This window comes from Brassica napus, chromosome C9, assembly GCF_020379485.1.
Source record: "Brassica napus cultivar Da-Ae chromosome C9, Da-Ae, whole genome shotgun sequence".
Lineage (NCBI taxonomy): Eukaryota > Viridiplantae > Streptophyta > Magnoliopsida > Brassicales > Brassicaceae > Brassica > Brassica napus.
In genome coordinates, this window is record NC_063452.1 from 22,709,766 (window position 1) to 22,731,475 (window position 21,710).

Consider the following 21,710-nt stretch of genomic DNA (forward strand, 5'->3'; position numbering starts at 1 on the left):
CTACAAGCATAACTTGGGTGCTCAATCTATTGCCACTCTCGGAGATCGCATGGTAAGTTCAACCGCTTTTTCTTCAATTATTTGAGTTTCAGAATTTAAATTTATTGTGCATTTCTTCTAATTTCTAATGTTTCTTTAATTTTATGTTTTTTTCAAGGCGGAAGAAAATGATGGCGAGCCGGTCGATGATCTCGCCCTAATGAGGAGGGCGTATACCAACAAGAAGACCGGCCAGATTGATGACGGTCTTGTGAGGGACGTGGTCGACCTGGTCCAAACTCAGGTGGTAGACGAAGTGTCTCAGCTTCAAACCGAGGATGACGCTTCGACGGCTTCGACCAACTTGTCCCGGTTTCGAATCAACGAAATCGTTGAATCCGTAAGTTCTTTTTTTTTTAAAGTTCAATTCATTTATTTCTTGGTTTAAATTTCTAAATTTGGTTTTTTTCTATTCAGTCGGTTCCAAAGAAGAAGGGACGTTTGTTCGGTTTGGGTCGTCGCACCCGGTCGGTTCCTCCTTCTTTTGCACCACCGCCCTTTGTTGATCCAGAAGTACTTACGGCTCAGTTGAAGGACAAAGATGATCGAATATCTTTGTTGGAGACCCAGATGGCGGCTCAACAGGCGGGCTATGAGGCACAGAGGAGGCTGAACCAGCAAATGATGGAAATGATGCAGAGGATGTACCCGAACGAGGTGTTCCCGGACGTGCCAGACCCGTAGTTTTTTTTCCCCAATCTCGGAATGTTTTATTTTTATTTGTGAAACTTTGAATATTAATTAATATGATTTCAATTTTACTTTTAATTTCATATTTTCGAATTTAAATTTCAGAAATTTTATTTTTTCAAAAAAATTAATATTTTTTACATTCCGAGGAAATTAATTATATTTTTCACTAGATCGATCGATGCGTTTTTGAACAAAAAAGCATCGATCGATCCGTTTTTTTAAAAAAATATAGCGAGGGACATTTCCCTCGGAATTTTCCGAGGGACAACTCCCTCGGAAAATTCCGAGGAACGGATCCCTCGGAATATACCGAGGGAACAGTTCCTCGGAATAAACCGAGGAAAAAGTCCGTCGGTATACTCCTATCGATCGATGTATATATGTCCAAACACGCATCGATCGATGAACTTCCGAGGAATTATCCCGACGAAGTTCTACCTCGGTATATTCCGAGGAATTTTCCGACAAACAAGGGATCCTCGGAATTTCCTCGGAAATTTATTTCCTCGGAATTCCGTCGGAAAATTCCGAGGGATTTCAGAGGAAAAAAGAAATTCCGAGGAATTATTTCCGACGACGTGTTTCGTCGGAATTTCGTCGGAATAACGATATTCCGACGAAATTCCGACGATTTTTTCCCTCAGAATCCTTGATGTTTTCTTGTAGTGAATAGATCATACATTAAAAACAATTTATTAAATAATATAGTAAATAATTTTACTTATACTAATATATTTTTTCTAATATTTAAGTTTACAAAATTTTTATTAAAAGAATAAATCTGATTAAATAAATATTATATAATCCAAAATTATAATAAAATACTTTAGAATGTTATATATAAATACTTTATTTCAAGTAAAATCAGAACATATAATAAAAACTAAATGTTATTTAATATATAATATGTTAAGTGTATATATATAATAAAGTGTAAGAATTATACCATGCTAATTGCCAATACCATTATTTTTAAAATTATAATCATGAGTTACTTAGATTACATGATTTATTTTATTTTCAAACATTTAGGACTTAAACAAACATGTATAGTTTTTTCATCTTATAAAGGTTTGCATCCTGTTTTCCAGACAATCAAAGTAAAAAGGGTTTCAGAGTCGAAGTCTTTTTTTATTCTTGATGTCTATTTATTTATATTTTGATATAACTATAATAAATTTTAAATTCAACCTATATGTATAGTATAATGATATTTCAAACATTTTATTATATAAAATTCATTAATTTTAATACATTAAATTTATAAAATAATAAATATTTATATTTAGTCGAAAATATGTATATTTAATGCAAGATCTAGCTAATTGTTAATAGAAACACAATCAATCTTATCTATAAAAATAAAATAAAATTCGGTCTCTTCTTAGAGAGTCAATTCAACATTGCATATCCCTCAAGTTGATACATAAGCATTTTAAACAATAATCATCTAACGTTATTTCGTTTTACATCGGATCTAATGGTTTTTGGTTTTATCGATTTAATAGATAAAATGAAATGATGTGTGGAACCATTTGTAATTCGTTCTAGCTTACGCGTTGATTAATTGATGTCCTATTGGATTTGTTCGGTTTGGTATTGAAACTTGATTCAAACCGGATTTAGCTTTAAAATAACATTACATTCAAATTCTATCTGTATATAAAAATGAGTTAATACTGTATTTGTATATTAAGTTTGTTAAATATATGCATATAAATTAAAATAAAAGAATATTATTTTATTAAATCAGGTTTAATTTGTGTTGATGTGTCAAAACGTAGATTCTATGTCATGTTGTTGAAATCTTATAAGAGATTATATTCCCATTTATTTGGTTGTAAATATTTTCCTAGCTTATATAAATAAAATTTAAAAAAAAATAAAATGATTTTAAATGAAAATATCTTTACAACAATCTTTGACTAAAATAATATACATATATGTGCATAATAAATACATAGTTTACGCTATAAATAAGATTTAAATCTCGGCAAAATATTATGTAAAAGTTTTAGTATTTCAGTAATGGAAATCAAAATATTATGTATTTCAGGTTTTTTAAAAAAGTATGTTAGTTATTTTAGAAAAATAATCCTCCTCTCTGTTTATAGAATAAAAAATATTTAATTTAGTTCGAATGCAACTTCAGATCTCTTCAAAGAAACCAAATTTTACAAATGGGTCCTCCAAATCTTAACAACAAAAACATCTTGGTAGCTGATCTCGAATGGAACATAGAAACCATTATGAATCTCTCCTCTCAAAATCTGAAATCCTATGCGTAAGAGTTAAGACCAAGCAAGAAATGGTCCAGAGATGCTCATATTTGTTCCTAACAAACAATAGAGCTTATTTTACCAAAACCGAATATCACCCAATAATGAACTTAAGAAATGAGACCGATGAACACCATAAACAACATTCCCAACCCAGGAACACCATATTCCAACCCAACTGGATGGCTAATGTTTGGATTGCCAATTTCTCACCAAAGTTGAAATTTTATTTTCGGAAAATATGCAAAGGTCTTACGGCTGGCGAGAACCTCAAAAAGATTCATATACATTAGTTGTTAGATATAAATTATTCAACTGCAAATGACATAAAAACTCACATGGTGATGCCATAGAAGCAAAAATTCAAAACAAAAATTATTTACAAACAAACTAACCAACAACTTGAATATATAAATCTTAGCAAAAAACAATTAAATTAATAAAATAGTATATCTCAATAATAACCAAACATTCAATACGCGACGTCTCTATATTGAGAAAAAAAAGTGTTATGGAACGAACTAATATGATCTTTATAATGCCACAAAGAAAGTGTCATCTCAATAATCTGGAAAATCGAAGCCGTGATTGTTATTACTATACACAAATGGAGAAGTGCTTGAGTTGGTTTTACGGTGAGTAAGAAATGTCTACACTCATCGACCACTATTTAGTTTTCACGTTTTCCAGTTTCAATGTTTTTTTTATTCTTTGCTTGACTACCTTCTTCGCATTCAATATAACATTCTACTTTTAATAAGAAACACAACTTCAAATAATCACCACTTCCACTCCAATAGCATGTCAAAAGACACTATGATTTCAACATATAAAGTAATTACTCTTATAACATACAAAAAAAAAAAAATTGCCCACAACCCAATCTTTCTGAATCTAATATATTACAAACCACAAACACATCGAATATGGGATCAAAATTTTGTAAATGGAAACAACATGAGGACCATTTGACGCACTCGCAACATATAATGCCACATCGCTTTAATATAGAAAAAACTATTGTTCTTTTTTTTTTGCCAAACAACTATCGTAAACAAGCAAAAGATATCTTTATCACATATAATTCCTCCTCACCTGAAATTTTCCAAAAGAAAAAAATCATTATTATACACATTTTTTGCAAATGCAAACCTAAAACACAAACCATAAAATCGTACAAAATAATAATATAGATCACAAATAAAGTATATCCCTTCCGTAGGGCGGACCGATCCTAGTTATAAGTACAAGAACCAATAACACTGTATTTTAAGTTTTTAAAATAAAATATTTTAAATACAAGAATCAATAACACTAGATTTATAAAAAAAAAAAAAAATCAACTATTGAATAACAGTAGATTGCTTGACAAAAAGAAAAAGAATAACAGTAGATTATCCTTGTATTTAAACTCTATTCAAATCCATCAAGGAGTAACACCTCCTAAGTAATAATCTTGTGTGGAATTTACTTATCAAACGAACTGGTCTTCATAGGCCACCCAACCGTTTAAGCAAACCGGCATTGGTTGTTGTGGGACTTGCAGCTTTCTACGCGTTGGCCGTTGACTTACTATCCAATTCTTATTTCTCAAGTCTTCTGTACGGATATTACATCCTTTCTCAATGTATACTCGGTGGACTAAAATGTTAAACTAATGTACGAGCGTGTAAAATGGTAGGGTTTTTAAGCGTTGAAAGCGGTCCAAATTCACCTAAAGCTTATATTGTCATCATTCAGAAATAGTGTTCGAACGCAACTTATTACTTGGTGCAGCTATGAACGATTTTTTGTCTTTTTATTATTGTTCGCCGTCACATCTTAACAGGTGCCACTCTGTTTTTTTTTCATCAAAATATATCTATAATATTTAATTTGAATAAAGTTTTTGAAATGTTAAACCTTAAAATCTCAAATTTCAGTAGAGTTAACTAGAAATTCCACATTCTATTTGATACTCTTTTGAAAATTTTGTGTAATATTACTTGATAAATTAACGCTTATAACTTACCAACTGTCGAAAAAAAACTTCTCTCTAGCCCTTCTTCTCTGCCTTCTCTCTAACTTCGCCAAATAGATCTTGCCGTTTCTCCGACTCCGGCTGCTCACTCAGAGCCGGAGTCGGGTTTATTTTTTTGTTGATCATCAGTGGTTCCGATGCATGCATTAACTAGTCTACCCTGTTCTTGATTTCATTATATCAAGATCTGCTTTTGTCCTAATTCCAGTGATCGATTGAAACACTTGCATGTTGATTTCGAGCCTCGTTGGTTCACCTCTGGTCTTCGATCTTCTTCCTTCTCGAGCTCTCGAGAGTGGCTGAATCTGGTGGTGTTCTGTTTCGCTCCTTGTCATCAACCATAAGGTCAGATCGAGATCTTCCATTTCGTCTCGCTTCCTTTAGGCGTTTCAAGTCGTTCTCCGACATCGCCGTCTCCGGTTGAAAGCTCAAGAACAATAAAGTGGTTCTGGCTAGCCGGTGATTTGAAGCTTTGGTCTCTAATTGCATGTGCTATTAGAGACCAAAGCATAGGAGGATTCACAAATCGAAAGATTGGCCTTAGTTCAAAGATGTCTCGTTGATGTCTCTTGCTTGTTTGTTTCCTTGAGATTCTGGAATTAAATCGATCTGTTTTTAGGTTTGTACTAGTTATGGATGTTGTTTCTTGTTATGTTTGTCTCTTGTTTCATGTATCTCCCACTTGTGGACTCTTGTTTCCGGGAACTTTCTCGTTGTCCGCCGGCCTTTGCATTTCCGGGATGGGATTCGCCGGACCATGTTGTAATTCTCAATCTAATATAATCATATTTTCAGTGCGAAAAAAAAAAACTTACCAACGGTCCCATCCAATGGAGGCTGCGTCCAATGTCTCGGAGGAAACAAGTCATCGGCACTGTTCACCTGTTAACTTTTACTATGACATGTATATTTATACTTCTGTTTCCTTGGTAACTCAGTGTTTTTTTTTTTTTTGGTAAAAATGTTAAGTTTTATACCAATTTTTGTTTGCGACAGAAGTTACATAGTAAATTAGTAGCAGATCAAAATAAACTAAAGCAACATCAGAGAAGGAAAGAAAAAACAGTTCTCAGCGAGCAAAGGCAATTAAAAAAGTTAAACATATAGAACTAACTAAAGGTAATAGAGAAGAAGCTTGACCGAGAGTTGACATTGCCGCATGGGAAGAATACCTTTGATATACCATGAGACCACGCCTTGGTAGATATTGGCTTGCCCGCAGCGCTACTCCAACTGATTGGTATCGATCCCGCGCAGCTTTGTCGAGCTTAGTCAAGGAAGCTCGAGTCTCGCGAACCACCACCGGCAGCTAGAGAACCCAAACACCATGAGCTTCCAGCAACTACACACCAGTGTTGTCTATGATCCGTGTTCTCAAACAAATCATTTGTCTGGTTACAAGAGGTAATTTTGTAAGAATATTATACTAAAAACAAAGATGTATCCACCATGGCGGTTGTCAAATGTTATTGCACCATCATTTTGATTATATAGAATATTTCTGGCCGGAAAATACTAAAAACAATTATGTACATAGGATAGGAACGTTAGTTGTGATTTTTTTTATCTTAATAACATTTCTATGCTAGAATTTTTATTCATTAATTTATATTCTATAACAAATTATGGATAATCAATATATAGATACTGGATTTGCTTGAGGAATGAGGACAAATATAATATCTATTGCAGCGCCTTTTCAAGAAAAGAAACATGCGTGTGATAAAAATGAGAAAATGCTGCCACTGCTAAACAATCAACTTCTAGTATTAAAATAATGTATTAATTTCAAAACTCCAAGCAAATTCTGCCGACCTCTTCACTCTTCTATTCAAAAGATGAAAAAGCCATGTGAACGCACATTACACACTCGACTCTCACTATGTGGAGATAACTGATCGGTGGACCCAGATTAATGAAGAGTTATTTTTCTTGGTTAAAAATGAATGAATGAAGTTCTCATATTTTGTTATTTTATCTAGGGTTTTTAGTGATAAATCCCCTCAACTAAAGATTTTTTGTAAAAAATCCCTCAACTTGTTATCTTGTAATTTAACCCTTCAAGTTCTATTCCGTTAGATTTTGTTACCCTCCGTCTATTGTTCCGTTATTTATGGACGGATATCGTTTACGCAGAGTTTCATTTTAGTGATAAATCCCCCCAACTAAAGATTTTTCGAAGAAAATCTCCTCAACTTGTTATCTTGTAATTTAACCCCTCAAGTTCTATTCTGTTAGATTTTGTTACCTCGATCTATTGTTCCGTTATTCATGAATGTATACCGTTTACACACAAATGCGAAGTTTCATTTAAACCTAAAAAAACATGTTTTCTTTATTAAATGTGTTTAGTCGAGTTGATTTTTATTTTTGTTCTAGTTTAGTTATGAAAATTTAATTTGTAAAACATAAAAGAAATCATCGTTTGACACTAAATCATTAATGTTTTGTATTTAAATGTAAAACCAAACATAAAGATGTAATTTTCTTATTTTAGATTATTATCTTTGAACCTAATATAAATATTATAAGTTGTAGGAATGGCATTTCGGTTATTTTATAGATTCGGTTTGGTTTGGTTAATTCGTTTCTAGAATTTTTTTTCAACCAAAGTAAACCATAATTAGGAGTGTTCTAAAACGCGCTAGGCTTTCATTACGCGTTAGATGACTGTATAGCGCTTAGCCGTATAGGCGGACGCCTAAACGGGGTATATACTGATATATATTTTTACACGAAATATAAGTATAATATTAATATATATACATTATTTTTGAAAAATTTAAACATAAATATATTTTAAATCCAATTTTATGTATAACTATATAGTTTAACATATATGAATAGTTTTAAATTATAAAAATTAAATTCATTTTAAATATGTAAAAGATGATAATTTTAAAATAATTTTGCAACAATTATACTAATATCTACAATCATATAAACACATAAAATAAGTAAAAGTAATATAAATAATAACATTAATAAATATATAATAATATGAATAGTTTTTTTGAATATTAATGCTTAAAATCCGCTTAGGTGTCCGCGTAGACCGCATAATTTCCGCCTAAACGCTATTATTCCCCCGAATTATGTAAATCCGCTTGAAACATTGTATAACATAAAAACAATATGGTTGGCTACCTTATAGCGCCTAAACGCCGCCTAGGCGGGCGCCTAGACCGTATTTTAGAACACTGATAATTAGTTTAGTTTGGTTTGAATGGTTTTCGTTTCGGTTCGTTCGATTTGATTCGGTTCTGTCCGGATTTTTTTGCCCACCCCTAATAAAACAGAGCTTTGAAAAAGACCATAAATAAAGAGCAGACAACGCTAATTTGTGTCTAAATTAGCGTTGTCTTTTTCAATGCTCTGTTTTATGGGTTTTTTTCAATGTTTTATGGTCTTTGCATTGCTATTTTGGACCACCTAACTTTCGATTTGGGATTTTGAGTTTCATTGTCTGCTCTATTTCATTTAATAAAGAAAACATGTTTTATAGTTTAAATGAAACTCTCCGTTTGTGTGTAAACGGTATCCATTCATAAATAACGGAACAATAGACAGAGGTAACAAAATCTAACAGAAAAACTTGAGGGGTTAAATTACAAGATAATAAGTTGAGAGGATTTTGTACGAAAAATCTTTAGTTGGGAGGATTTATCACTAAAATGAAACTCTTGGTTTGTGTGTAAACGATATCCGTCCATAAATAACATAACAATAGACGGAGGGTAACAAAATCTAACGGAAAAGAACTTGAGGGGTTAAATTACAAGATAATAAGTTGGGGGGATTTTTTACGAAAAATATTTAGTTGAGGGGATTTATCACTAAAAACTCTTTTATCTATTTAAAACACTCCACGACTTTTTAAAAATACTTTTTTTTTTTGATGACCGTGGTATCCGAATGCCCCGAGGGGATCCGACTAGCGCCCAATGACACTCCGGGTAGACCAGACCCCGTAGGGCGGACCCAAAGGTCCCTCAGGGCATCCACGAGGACTAGTGATCACCCCATTTAAATCCACCAGTGGCCAGTGAGAATCGAACCCGGGACCGTATCGGGGCCGAAGCTCCCTCAAGTACCACTAGGCTAACCCCGCTGGTTAACATATATTCTATTAACAATATATATATATCGAAATAAATAATTCTACATAAATTCTACAATAAATATTTTTTTATATTTTCCAAGTAATAAACATAAGATAATTTAAAATTATTATTAAATCTATTTCATAAAAAGAGATGAAGTTTAAGTGTCCAAATCAAATGAAATAAGTTTCTATTCGTAGAATTTTTAAAATAATAAATTTTGGTAAAAACATAATAAATAAATAAAATATTTTACTAACAAAAAGTTGGTCTCAAATGATTTAGGTGAGAAAGAAAGAGCAAAAACACTACAATCAATAAAAAAAGCACCATATATATCCATTTAATTTTTAATCAAAAAAATATTTTTTTTCTACCCAATCTATCACTGTCACATGTCTGATTTGTCCTTACTTTTGAATTTTTTCACCGTGTTTATTCTACGTCCTATTTTATTTTTATTCAATTCACCACTGGAGTTGTTGAATAAAATTATTCATCGGTCCATTGCATATAGCTTATCTAATAATTCCCTCTCATTTACCTTACAAAATAATCAAAAATGAAAATTACTGAGTGCATAGGCACTCATAGGAAGTGACTCGTGTTGGCTGTGAATGCTCTACGTATTCATAATTCTCTTTAAAACAATAAAATCAAAACAATCAAGTTTTATTAATAAAAACTAAAGTTAGAGCCCAAAATTTTTAAAAAGAAATATAATGATTCTAGAAATCAATTTTTCTAGAGCTTTAGGTATAGTGCTTTTAAAACTTTGAAATAAACCTACAGCAATAAAATTTAAAGTTAAAGTCACAAAATCTACGGTTTAAATTTTAAAGCAAAAAATCCAAAGCTAAAGACTCTTTAAATCAACCCCATAGTCTTCTGGTTGCCTTCACTCCTAGTTTGAATTGAGCTAGAACATGTGAGTTGTTTTAACAATTTTCTCGCCGTTGTTCTATGTATTTGTTATTTCATTTTGCATGAGCCTTAACAGCTTTTTTTTTTTATCAAGAGCCTTAACAGCTTCTGCAACATTTACTGGGCCTAATTTTGGATTATGTTAATAATAAGATTCTAAGTTTTTCTTTCTTCACAAGTCAAATTCAATCAGTGTTTAGTACGTTTAAACTGAAAATGAATTTGAAATGGGAGTAAAACAAATTAAATGTCATACGCATGACACAGTCTAATACTGTGATTTTAAGCCCATATATATCCATTTTTGAATCACACGACATAAAAGGCCATTAGAGATAAATAAAAAGCCCACAATAAACGAGTAAGATAAGCTTTACAACAAGGCAGCCACCGTGTTCAATCCCGAGCCTCGCGTCGCGAAACCATGGGAGGAGGAGCACTGGCGAACCACATTTTCGTGTACGGAACGCTGAAAAGAAACCATCCGAACCATTTCCTCTTAGAGGATCTCATCTCAGAGAACGACGCCGTTTACGTCGGTCAACGCACGACCCGGTTATCGTACCCGCTCGTCACGGGTCTCTACGGGATCCCTTACTTGATCAACCAATCCGGGTCGGGTCAACGGATCCGCGGCGAGCTTTACTCGGTTTCAAAACGCGGGCTTGTGAGGCTTGACGAGTTGGAAGGGATCAAAGTCGAGCACTACGAGAGGCTGCCGGTGGAAGTGGTTGAGGAGGAGGAGGAGTCTAACGGCGTCGTTTTGGCGGAGGCTTACTTTGCTCATCGTAGGTTCGGTGAGAGATTGTGGGAGAAGAAAGGAAAGCTTGGGATGTGTGAGTTCGGTGTAAACGACGGCGTTTCGTATGTTAGGCCCAGGGATAGGCCCAGGTTTAGCTCTGTTATTGATGAAATTGAAGCTTTTGTGTCTTCTACTAATGATTGATTCAATGGTTTATTCCAAATATAACACAACGCGTCGTATAGCTCAAAATTCGATCGTTGCTGCTACTGTTGGAGTTAAGATCTCTATTTTGGAATAATTGGTTGCTTTCGATGATTGTGATTATGTTAAGCTCTGTTCTTGATGAAAACTGAAGCTTTTGTAACTTTAAATAATGTGTGTAGCTAAATATTTGATCTTTGATATAATTTTGGAGTAAGAAGACCTCTAGAGAGTTGTAATGAAATGATCTATTGTTTAGATGATTATGGTTTAGAGAATTTAACAGTACTGTGATTCTCATATTTTTCAAGCTCAAGCTTCTAAACAAGAAAGATGTTACAATAATTATCGTCAAAAGTAGGGACGTTCAATCCGGATATCGGTTCGATTTCGGTTCAGTTTTTTCGGTTTTTCGGTGTTTCGGTTTATAAAAATCAAAAGCTTTATATACAGACCCCCAAACGACAATTGATGAGTGGTAGTAGGAGAAGTAGCTAAAAAAAAGAAGAAGATAGGATAGGTTAGGCATTATAAAGCCCGAAACGAATCCTATCTATACGCACTTTGTTTTGTTTTTTCTCTTTTTCTTGTCGTTTCAAGTTTTAACGGTACGTGTCATGTCTGAGAGAAACCATAAAATCAAGTAGTGGACTTTTTGTTGTTGTATGTTGTTGTCAGGCTGCGTGATCTCCATTGTCGGTGAGGGACCAAACGCTTTTTTGCTAGTGCAATTTTCGGTAAGACTCTCAAATACAAAAACGCTACGTTCCGACCAATAATGATTTGAGCTAGAGAGGAGCAAAAGATCGGTGAGTTATTACGGACTCAAAACCCATAGTCTGATACGTCCAAAGTTGTAATGTTTTTAGAGAACCAGGGTTGGGCTCGGTTCCTCACTTATAGGCCTAACAGTTGGACCAACCCCGTTAAACCAAACCGAGTCGTAAAATCAGGATCACACTAAATCACCATCGGATCAAATACATATCAGACTTAGTTAGCTGAACTAGATCGAGCTCATCAGAACATGCTATCCACACCATTCACGAGGAATTAATACGTTTTATGAATTGTGGCATATGGTAACCTAATCCAACATGTTACGTCTAGTATTAATTAGTTGATAGTAATTGTACTCAATATTGGTAGATGGAGTTTTAAAGATTGTATGTTCAAAAGGAAAAAAAATGTATGTTCAAAAGGAAAAAGAGTTTTAAAGATTGTTAAACCTCTCTTACGGACAAACTTGCTGATTCATGATTAATGATTCAAATGAATACACTTTCTTGATCATCAACTCCTCTATAGAATTTATGATTCGATTGAGAAAATACAGTAATTAAGCATTTTTGGGGAAGCGTGTGAAGATAAGTGAAAGAACAAGTAGCACTATGGTACTAGCTAGTACTGGTCCTACTACTTCTCCACGCCAATCTTCAACAACGACTGTGTGTGCTTTTTCCCACTTTGTATTGCGGATGAAACTGTACATATACCCAGTCATATGTATAAGTCTGTATCTACGTATCATCATTACCTTCATCTCTCAATGGAACAAAACTGCATTTTGCTGGAAACCAATTATGGGTAAATTGGGTGCTTATCTTTGGACAATGCCAAAAGCTTGAGCTCTTCGTTTGTCAATGTTCTTACACACTATGACCATAGTGAAATGAACAACTTATTTGTTTCTTTAAGTTGTCATTTGTTAAAAAAAAATATTTGTTAAATTTATATATACAGTAACTTTTACCCCATCAGCATAGTCAAATGAACAAAAGGTTTGTCTTTATTTGTGATATTATCGTCTATATATGTGGTGGGATAACATGATATATTTGTATGGATCATAGGAGGTAATTTGATCAATTATTTTATACTTAAAATTTTAAATATAAATCTTATAGTATCCATAAGAATTCAAGTGTGTATGCTAATCTTTGTGTATTTTATACACTGATTGTTTTTTAAAATAATTACTAACGTATGAAATTTCATTGAAATTCATTTCAATTGGTAGAGAAGACGAATATCTTACAAGTAGTTTTAGGTTTGAATAGCACCATTCTTTGGTGAAGTATGTAACTAGTCTTAATTAAAAAAAAAAACATAATTTAGCAATAGCATGTCTAACAACACAAGATTTTACTACGCATAATTTAGAATAAGCTATTGAATAACCATGGATCGCATCTGAAATTATGTTCTATTAAATTATATGATTAAATAACAAAACGTTGATTGGTAATCCACGTAATGAAAATATGATTATGCGATCATGCAGGTTGTTACAAATCACATTTTTACAGTGTTGAAGTACACTACGGCATTCTACTATAGTGCCTTTTATCAAAAATATGTTAATATACCATCTTGTAAAAAAAAGTAAAAAACTTTCATGTACTATAGTTCCACAAATATTTCATCACAATATATATATATATATATATATTATTCTGCAATTTTATTAATTGTAGCCTTTGTAACTGTATCATCAAAGAAACTAAATTTCAAGAGACTATCCAGTTAGCCTTTACATTTTCAAACATATAATTTCATATTATAACAATAATCTTTATTCTTATTTTAATAAATGAATGTTATTTGGATAGTTCGTAATGCATACAGTTTTCTTAATGAAAACGCGTAATGTATACACTTATTGATCTATTTTTGTAAATATTTATTTCATTGTATTGTTATCTCTAAGACATAATAGAGAAGTGGTCATTGGCTGGACAGCACCAAAGTCTCAAATCTTGATAGGTCTTCTTCTAATCTTAGTGGTAATGCTAAGAAGCATTAATAAGTGTTTTGATTGTTAGACCTAAGTCGGGTTCTTAGAGTGGGATTTTTAGCGAAAGTTAAGAAATTGTTTCTTAACTTTTAACTAAAAAAACTAAGAACCGGTTCTTAAAGTCTTTATTTAAGAACCGGTTCTTACTTTTTTAAGTTAAAAATTAAGTTTTTTTAGTTAAAAGTTAAGAAACAGTTTCTTAACTTTCGCTAATAATTTCATGCTAAGAATTCCGGGTTAATCATGTTCTCAGACGTCTTTCACAAAAACCTTTGTTCTACTCGTATATGTTTCGGTACCGAAGTTTCGTGCATTAAAAAAATGTTTTGTGCGTTATAATAATTATGATTTGATTTCAACTTTCTAGAAGAGAGATCTCATCACATTGGAGTGATAAGCCTACGCATTCTTCTATAGGTGATTAATATTTTACGTGATCATGCCAAAAGACGAAGCATGTATTTACGTAATCAAAATAATATAGAATATAGACTTGGTAAATCTAGAAGATACAGAAGTAAGACAGTTCAAAAAAAAAGATACAGAAGTAAGAGATTAGCTCAGTCAGTGCAAGATATATGTCTTAATGATGAGAAACTAAGTGCTTTTATAGCTCAATGCAATATCTGTCTTAGCAAAAGATTTAAAGATAGAGAAAGAAAAGATAAATTGCAATCAAAATTTTAATTGCAATAAAATTAAATGAAAGATAAATTGGTTTGAGAAACAATGGTCCTCTGAAAATTCGGTGAGCAATGGAGGAAATATGATACAAAGGACTACTGATAACCCATAACTGTAAATTCGACTAATTTATATAATATTTTCCGTCGAAATCAGATTTTTGTTATTTGTGTATACTGGAGTCTAAACTGTCTGTGTAAAATATGTGATTAAAGGTTTGGGTTCTGTACTTTACCTAAATACATGTTTCTTGGACACTCTTATCGTCAAAAGTCAAAACTAAAGCATTGTTCATCTTCAGAGTAACCAAACGACTAAGTCGTTTATGCAACAATGGAGTTTAATTAATTATATGACAACGCAAGACCATAATTACATTTTGGTGAAAGTAAAGAATAAAGAAAAGTTTAGGTGAAAGTAAAAGATTATCGAAAAGAGGATTTGGTTTGGGAATAAATGGGTTGGTAAACTCTTAGTTGATTAATGGAGGATAGAAGTCAAATTGAAATACTCAACACCATACTTCACGATATTGTATCTTGTTAATGATATTCTAACTACCTTTCTATCCATATTTTTGTTAAGGATACTTTTGTATCCATTTTAACAATGTATATCAGTGACACTCTATTTTAATACATCCATAGTGCCAAAAAAAAACAAACTAATTTGTTTTAGTTGAAGATTTCTACTGGTTAATAAAAGTATAAAAGCACTCTAGAAGTATGGTTTAGGCCAAAACCAAATTAATTTTATTAGTCGAAGATTTCCAATGGTTGATACCCTAGAGTTTGATTTAAAAAAAAAGAAGCATTCTAGAGTATGGTTTATGCCAAAATCGGACTTAATTTATACAAGTTCTAAGCTCATGAGCATGTACATTTTCTCAAGACAATTTTCAAACCATGCAATTAACTCTCTGGAAAATATGTCCTCTCAACCGGAATCCATCCTATACTTCTTTGGTTTTCAGTAACTAAAGGACTTAAATATGCTGTTTTACACTTTTTAGCCACATAATGACAGATGTATAGGCTTATAATATTTTTGGGCCGAGGACTAAATAAATTATTCCCACTTCCTTCATGGTCGATGTTAGAGCTGGAGACCTTCTTCCTAGGTGTCGAATATACTCGCGTGTTAGCTAAATAAGGCCGATCCGTAATGACATCTTCACCTTTAATTTGTAACTAGGGTTTGTTTCTAACGATTTAGATTGACGTCTTGGTCTATAATACGTACATCTTATAAGACTATTGATTAACTTGAAGAAAAATCGAGGGATTGAAAACAAAATTAGGAGTAATGGTGGGGACAGTAAATCTTCACTTTTCAAGTCATAGGCATGTGCTTCATCAACCACTCATTTTACACTGAACGCGGCTTAAGATACCAAACCCCAATCACTATAAATACCTCACTGAGCCCTTTCATTTTACTTCATCAAACTCCAAAACAATGGTTTCTCTCAAAGCTCTCTCAACTGTCTTTTTTCTTATACTCGGCGTTGGCATTTGCTACGCCACTAGCCGGAATCTCTTAACATACGGGGATATGCCCGCTGGCCATGGTGGTGGCGGTGGAGGACATGGTGGTGGTGAAGGTTATGGAGGAGTGAGTGGTGGTGGTTATGGGGGCGGTAGTGGAGAAGGTGGTGGTGGTGGATATGGAGGAGCTGAAGGTTATGCAGGTGGCGGTGGTGGTGGTCACGGTGGTGGCGGTGGTGGAGCTTCTTCTTCTGGTGGATACGGTAGCGGAGGTGGAGAAGGAGGTGGTGGCGGTTACGGTGGAGCAACTGGTGGATATGGTGGTCATGCTGGTGGTGGTGGTCAGGGTGGAGGGGGTGGTGGAGCTTCTTCTTCCGGTGGGTATGCTAGTGGAGGAGGAGAAGGCGGAGGTGGAGGTTATGGTGGAGCAGCTGGTGGTTATGGTGGTCATGCTGGTGGCGGCGGTGGAGGTAGTGGTGGTGGTGGTGGAGCTGCTTATGGCGGTGGAGGAGATCATGCTAGTGGTTATGGAAGTGGTGGTGGTGAAGGAGCTGGTGGTGCAATTGGTGGTCATGCTGGTGGGGGAGGTGGTGGCAGTGGAGGCGGCGGAGGATCGGCTTATGGTGGTGGAGGTGAGCATGCTAGTGGTTACGGAAGTGGAGCTGGTGAAGGTGGCGGCGCGGGTGGAGGTGAGTATGGAGGTGGAGCTGGAGGTGGAGGCGGACATGGAGGTGGTGGAGGATCAGCAGGTGGAGGGTCTTATGGTGGTGGTGCTTATGGAGGCGGTGAAGGAGGAGGAGCTGGAGGTGGATCAGGAGCCGGAGGGTATGGAGGTGGTGGCGGTGGAGGGAGTGGTGGAGGAGGAGCTTACGGGGGAGGTGGAGCACATGGAGGTGGTTATGGAAGTGGTGGTGGTTATGGTGGTGCAGCAGGTGGATATGGAAGTGGTGGTGGAGGCGGTCACGGTGGTGGTGGTGGTTCAGGCGGTGGAGGCTATGCCCCATGAAGAAACCATGCCCCATGAAGAAACCAACTCAAGATATAACCAAAAAAGAAAGAGGCTGGAAATAAAAGATGATTGTGGAGACAGGGGTATACAAATTAAAATGCCTTGGTTGAAAACATTTTATATCCATTATTGAACGTTGTATTTCCTGATAATTAAATATTTTTATTATCTTTACTATTTTATCATTAAAAACATTAGTTTATATAAAGTAATGTTTTATAGATTTTGGGTTGGAGCTTTACAAAATCTGATAAGAGTGATATACACAAGAACCACAAACACAAAAGGCCAGAAGATGAACTTTTCATTTTGTCTATAGCTAAATATTCTTCATAACAAGTTTAAGAAAGTTGAACAGATTCCAGTTTTTATCCTAAGCTCTCATTGGATAGCCGTTCAGAGAGATTCCTGTGAAGATCCCATTTTCTGATGTTAGAGATTTTCTTCTTCTTGACCTCAACACCCAAAGCTGCAGCAAACATTCGAGAGCGCGAATGAGGCATGCTCATGAGTAATGAAACAATATGTTCTTTCTCATTAGGATCTGCAACAGAAGCTGCAACAACAATGCTTCTAAACGGCTTTGTTCCACAAGTTTCTTCTTTCATTTTCTTACTTTGCAAAATGGTGACGCTGAATTTGAAAGGTTCCTATATACAGAGTCGCACAAACATTCAGACCTCATGATGTTTCCCCTATCTTACTTTTTTTTTGACATAGTTTCCCCAATCTTACTTAGTAATCTCTTCCACATGTTTTAGACTAAAGCTTATTAAATTACACGTAGTAGAGTACCTTGTCTTTTCGGAAAAAAATGGTTTTTGAATCTTTAGCTTCGGCTGATAAACTTCACCACTGATAGCCCTCTCCTCAGCTGTACATATAATCAAACAAAACAAGAACAAAGCCTTCATATCAGTTCGTTAAGCCTTAACATAGGTTTGTATTGGAATCACCTATCTAACTATCTTTCTTAGATCCTCCACAGATAAGCTAACAAAAACACTGTTATAGGTATACATGAGGCGAATGAATGGGATGAAATGTTGTACAATGATGAAGTTGTTAATGAGGCGACTCAAGACAACAGAATGATCAGAACTTCTCAATGGATGAACCCACCGCCAGAAGGTTACGTTAAGGTTAATTGTGATGGGAGCAAGAGACAAAATCATCTAATGTCAACATTAGGCTGGATTATATATGAGGGATGATCATGGTTTCTATTTAGGTGGATGACAGAGCAAAAGAGTAACAAGTGGTGGAAGTTTGGAGATTGAAATCCAAGCTTTATTAATCGCAATGCAACATACGTTGATAAGAGGTTATCGAAAGGTCAATATTTGAAGGAGATAGCAAACAAGTTTATGAGTTACTCAATATGAACTACCAAGTTATGACTTAACAAACACAAAACTTTTTGGATAAAACATAGTATATTCGTACTATTATTTGAAAAGTAATTTTTTTGATTTGTCATATTTTCTATGATTTGTTTTCTATAATTTTAGGTAATTTTATTTATTTTTCATGTTTTTAGTACTTTTTAGTTGACTCATAATTCATTTATTTAAATAATATTTTATTTTAAAATAAGTATGTGTAAGAGTTAGTAGATAATCTATACTATAAATCAAGCTTCTATAAAATTGGTAATCGTGTTCCAAACAAAAACAAAAGCAAAAAAAAAAAAAAACGGTCATCTTAAGGAGTTTAGTTCAGGTAACCAGTTAAGACAAAATTTTAATTATTCTGCTTGAGAGCCAATTTAGAAAAACATATTTGTTACTCCATATGTAATATAATCTATCTTATATTATAGTTAAATAATAGAATAGATATAATTTGTAAGTGATATTTATCTTAATCTATCTTATATTATAATAATATATAAGTGCTAATAGATTGAACCCATCTATAATGCCGATTATATTTTAGCATCTTCCTTAATTTATATTATAATAATACTGTATCAACTCTATGTTTAGTAAATACAATTGTCATCATTCATGAACAATACAAACAAAATTTACAAAACTTCTGAACATAAAATAATAACTTTCAAACAATCTTATACTATTAATTTTACCTTAGTCTACACTTTCTTTACTAACATTGCATATTTCATTTAGGGTAATCAAATAATATTAATAACACATCTATATTGGGCCATTTTTTCGGATCCAGCCCACTGTCCACATCAGATCTCTCTTGGGCCATTTGGGCCGATTAAGAAATCAGATCCAATTCTCACATTTTTTTTCCTTTGGACCATTGAGTCCAAGTTCAAATAATTTTTTTTCAACCATTCTTAATTATTATTTTTTTCTTAATATAATTTAAGCATTCATAAAAAAAATTGATTTTTTTCATTGAAAAGTATAAATCTTTATTAAAAGTATATAATTATTTTTATTAAAAATATTAACCACATAATAAAATTAATTTATCAGAGTTATACCAATTTAATTCATTAAAAAAATAAAGTTTAATTTTTTTAAAAATAAATAGTCATTTAAAATGAAACGCGATAAAGAAAGATAAAAAGTTTAAGGGGACTGTATTGAATCTGAAATTTGAAGTAATTTGATTTTTAATGAGTTTGTAGATGATTGCAGGAGAATTAAAGAATTTAGTATGATTTTTGTTAAAACACTCTAGAATCTCATCTAAAACAGTGAGATTTGGATTTTTATTTTTATAACTAAGGAACTCCCTTCAAACACTCTATAAAAAATTAAAATACTCTAAAATCTCCAACTTAAATTTTGTTCAATAACAGTGGATTTCAGAGTGTTTTACGAAATGACAAATTCAATAACATTAGATTTTAAAGTATTTTTTTAATCCATGTTTGAATAACAGTAGATTTGTCATTTTAATATAAATCACTTGAAACTCTTGGTTGAATACACCTCCCTAAATCTTTTATAAAGTAAAACACAAATATATGAAATATGGCATTTACTAAATACTTGTCAAAAAAAAAAAATGAATCCTTTTTAAAGAAGAAGTCTGCTTCTCTTGTTCTTGTTGGAGATATGGTTAGAGATTGTTATAAAATTAAAATTTAAATATTGAAACTTTGGAATACATGGAAATTCAAAAAATCTTTTCGATCGAATTGGTATCGGTTGGTACCATTATAACTATAGTATTTTTCTCTTTCGTTATTGATTTGCATTAATTATTCAATTTGTTGTTAGTCACTTATTTTTGTAAAATCAATTTAGGAACAAAGATTTATGTGTTTGTTGATGAATGTTATCTTGGTAACTTCTAATCTAAGTTATCTTAAAAAGATTCTTTTATTCAGAGTAATTTCACCATGGTAACTACACCACATAATATTAAACGAATCATCTGACTTTTAAGATACACTTCTATAGAATAACCAAAGTCACTCTTTATCATGATTTTATAATTACACTTCTATAGAATAACCAAAGTCACTCTTTATCATGATTTTATAAAAGAGTTGCCAAATAATTATTTCAAATAATTTAAAGAAATATTGGACGTCAATATGAAAAGGAGCTTAGTTGGTGAGTTTTCAATATTATATTGTATTTTTATTGATGTGTTTTATTTATGTTCTTTTTGTTTCTGGGTATGCAAAATAAGTATCATGTTTGTATGTGTTGCTCGATTTGTTTTTGTACGAGAAAACAAAGGTATTATTTTTCTTTCATTGTTTTAAAAAATCGAAATTACTGATAATATATTATGTTTATCAGCTATTTTAAATTTTTATGTTTCAAGAGCTGTGTTATTTCTAATCTATATATTATAATGATTGAGTTTTTGCTTTCTCCTCAGTGCGTCAGCATTTTGTGGGTCACACTTTAAAAAGTGTGAAAAAATGTCAAGTCCATGGTTTGAATCCGGGTTATTAACATATAAACACCAACATTTGTACCACTAAACTAAAGGATACTTTGTACATTGATGACCGAAACTAATATATATTTATGAAAGTCGGAAACCCTTGCTTCTTTGGCTTTCTCTGTGGGCCGGACCTAGAGAAGAAAAATAATATAGATTGTTTTTAATTGATTTCCTGATTCTTTGTTGAATAATATTATTTGCAGATTCTGTGATTCATGAGTTTATTCCCGCCGGACGTGCTAATCATTACATGTCATCTTTGAAAGCCGGTTCCATTGTGTAAGTCGATCGTTTTGAGGTTGATAGGTGCTCAAGCATGTACAAGATAACTGATCATTCATTCCTCATTTGTTTCATCTCACCAACGATTATTGATGAAGTCATCACAGATGCTCCTAAGATCAATCTCCAGTCATAATTAGATTGTTCGACAATTTACAAGTGATTGCGAACACAAACCTAGAACTCTCAGGTTTATTATCATATTGCATCTGAGTTTATATTATGTTTCGATATCATAAGTGATATTTAAACTCGCAGATGTGGTTGGACAAATCTGTTCTGTCCAGGGCTCTGACCTTACCAAAGAAACAACCCGAGTCGTTATCCGTCTCCTCATTGATCCGTAAGAAAAAACCAACACACAATTCTCTTTATATTATTATCTATATTGTGCTAACATCAATAATCAAAAATATTTCCTACCCAAAATATGTGGTCATCTATTTATCTCCCTTACTTATCAAACTAATTTTACACAAACCTTTATTTTACAACTTAAAAGAAACCACAACATCCCAAACAATCAAAACACCAAAAACTAGAATTCCAAAAAAGACAA

The 21,710-nt window shown here is 33.1% G+C and overlaps 2 protein-coding genes across 2 annotated transcripts; both read left to right on the forward strand.

Moving 5' to 3' along the window:
- Positions 1–10,335: 10,335 nt before the first annotated feature.
- LOC106446157 (putative gamma-glutamylcyclotransferase At3g02910) lies at positions 10,336–11,267 on the forward strand. The gene has a single exon (XM_013887840.3). The coding sequence runs from the start codon at positions 10,483–10,485 to the stop codon at positions 11,002–11,004; it is 522 nt and encodes a 173-aa protein (XP_013743294.1). The 5' UTR covers positions 10,336–10,482; the 3' UTR covers positions 11,005–11,267.
- Positions 11,268–15,850: 4,583 nt separating this feature from the next.
- On the forward strand, positions 15,851–17,202 carry LOC106448327 (glycine-rich cell wall structural protein 1.8-like). Its single transcript, XM_048768465.1, has one exon. The coding sequence runs from the start codon at positions 15,944–15,946 to the stop codon at positions 16,976–16,978; it is 1,035 nt and encodes a 344-aa protein (XP_048624422.1). The 5' UTR covers positions 15,851–15,943; the 3' UTR covers positions 16,979–17,202.
- Positions 17,203–21,710: the final 4,508 nt, after the last annotated feature.

Excerpts from the sequence above, each read along its gene's own strand:
- LOC106446157 (XM_013887840.3), top strand. The coding sequence starts at position 10,483 with ATGGGAGGAGGAGCACTGGCGAACCACATTTTCGTGTACGGAACGCTG.
- LOC106448327 (XM_048768465.1), top strand. The coding sequence starts at position 15,944 with ATGGTTTCTCTCAAAGCTCTCTCAACTGTCTTTTTTCTTATACTCGGC.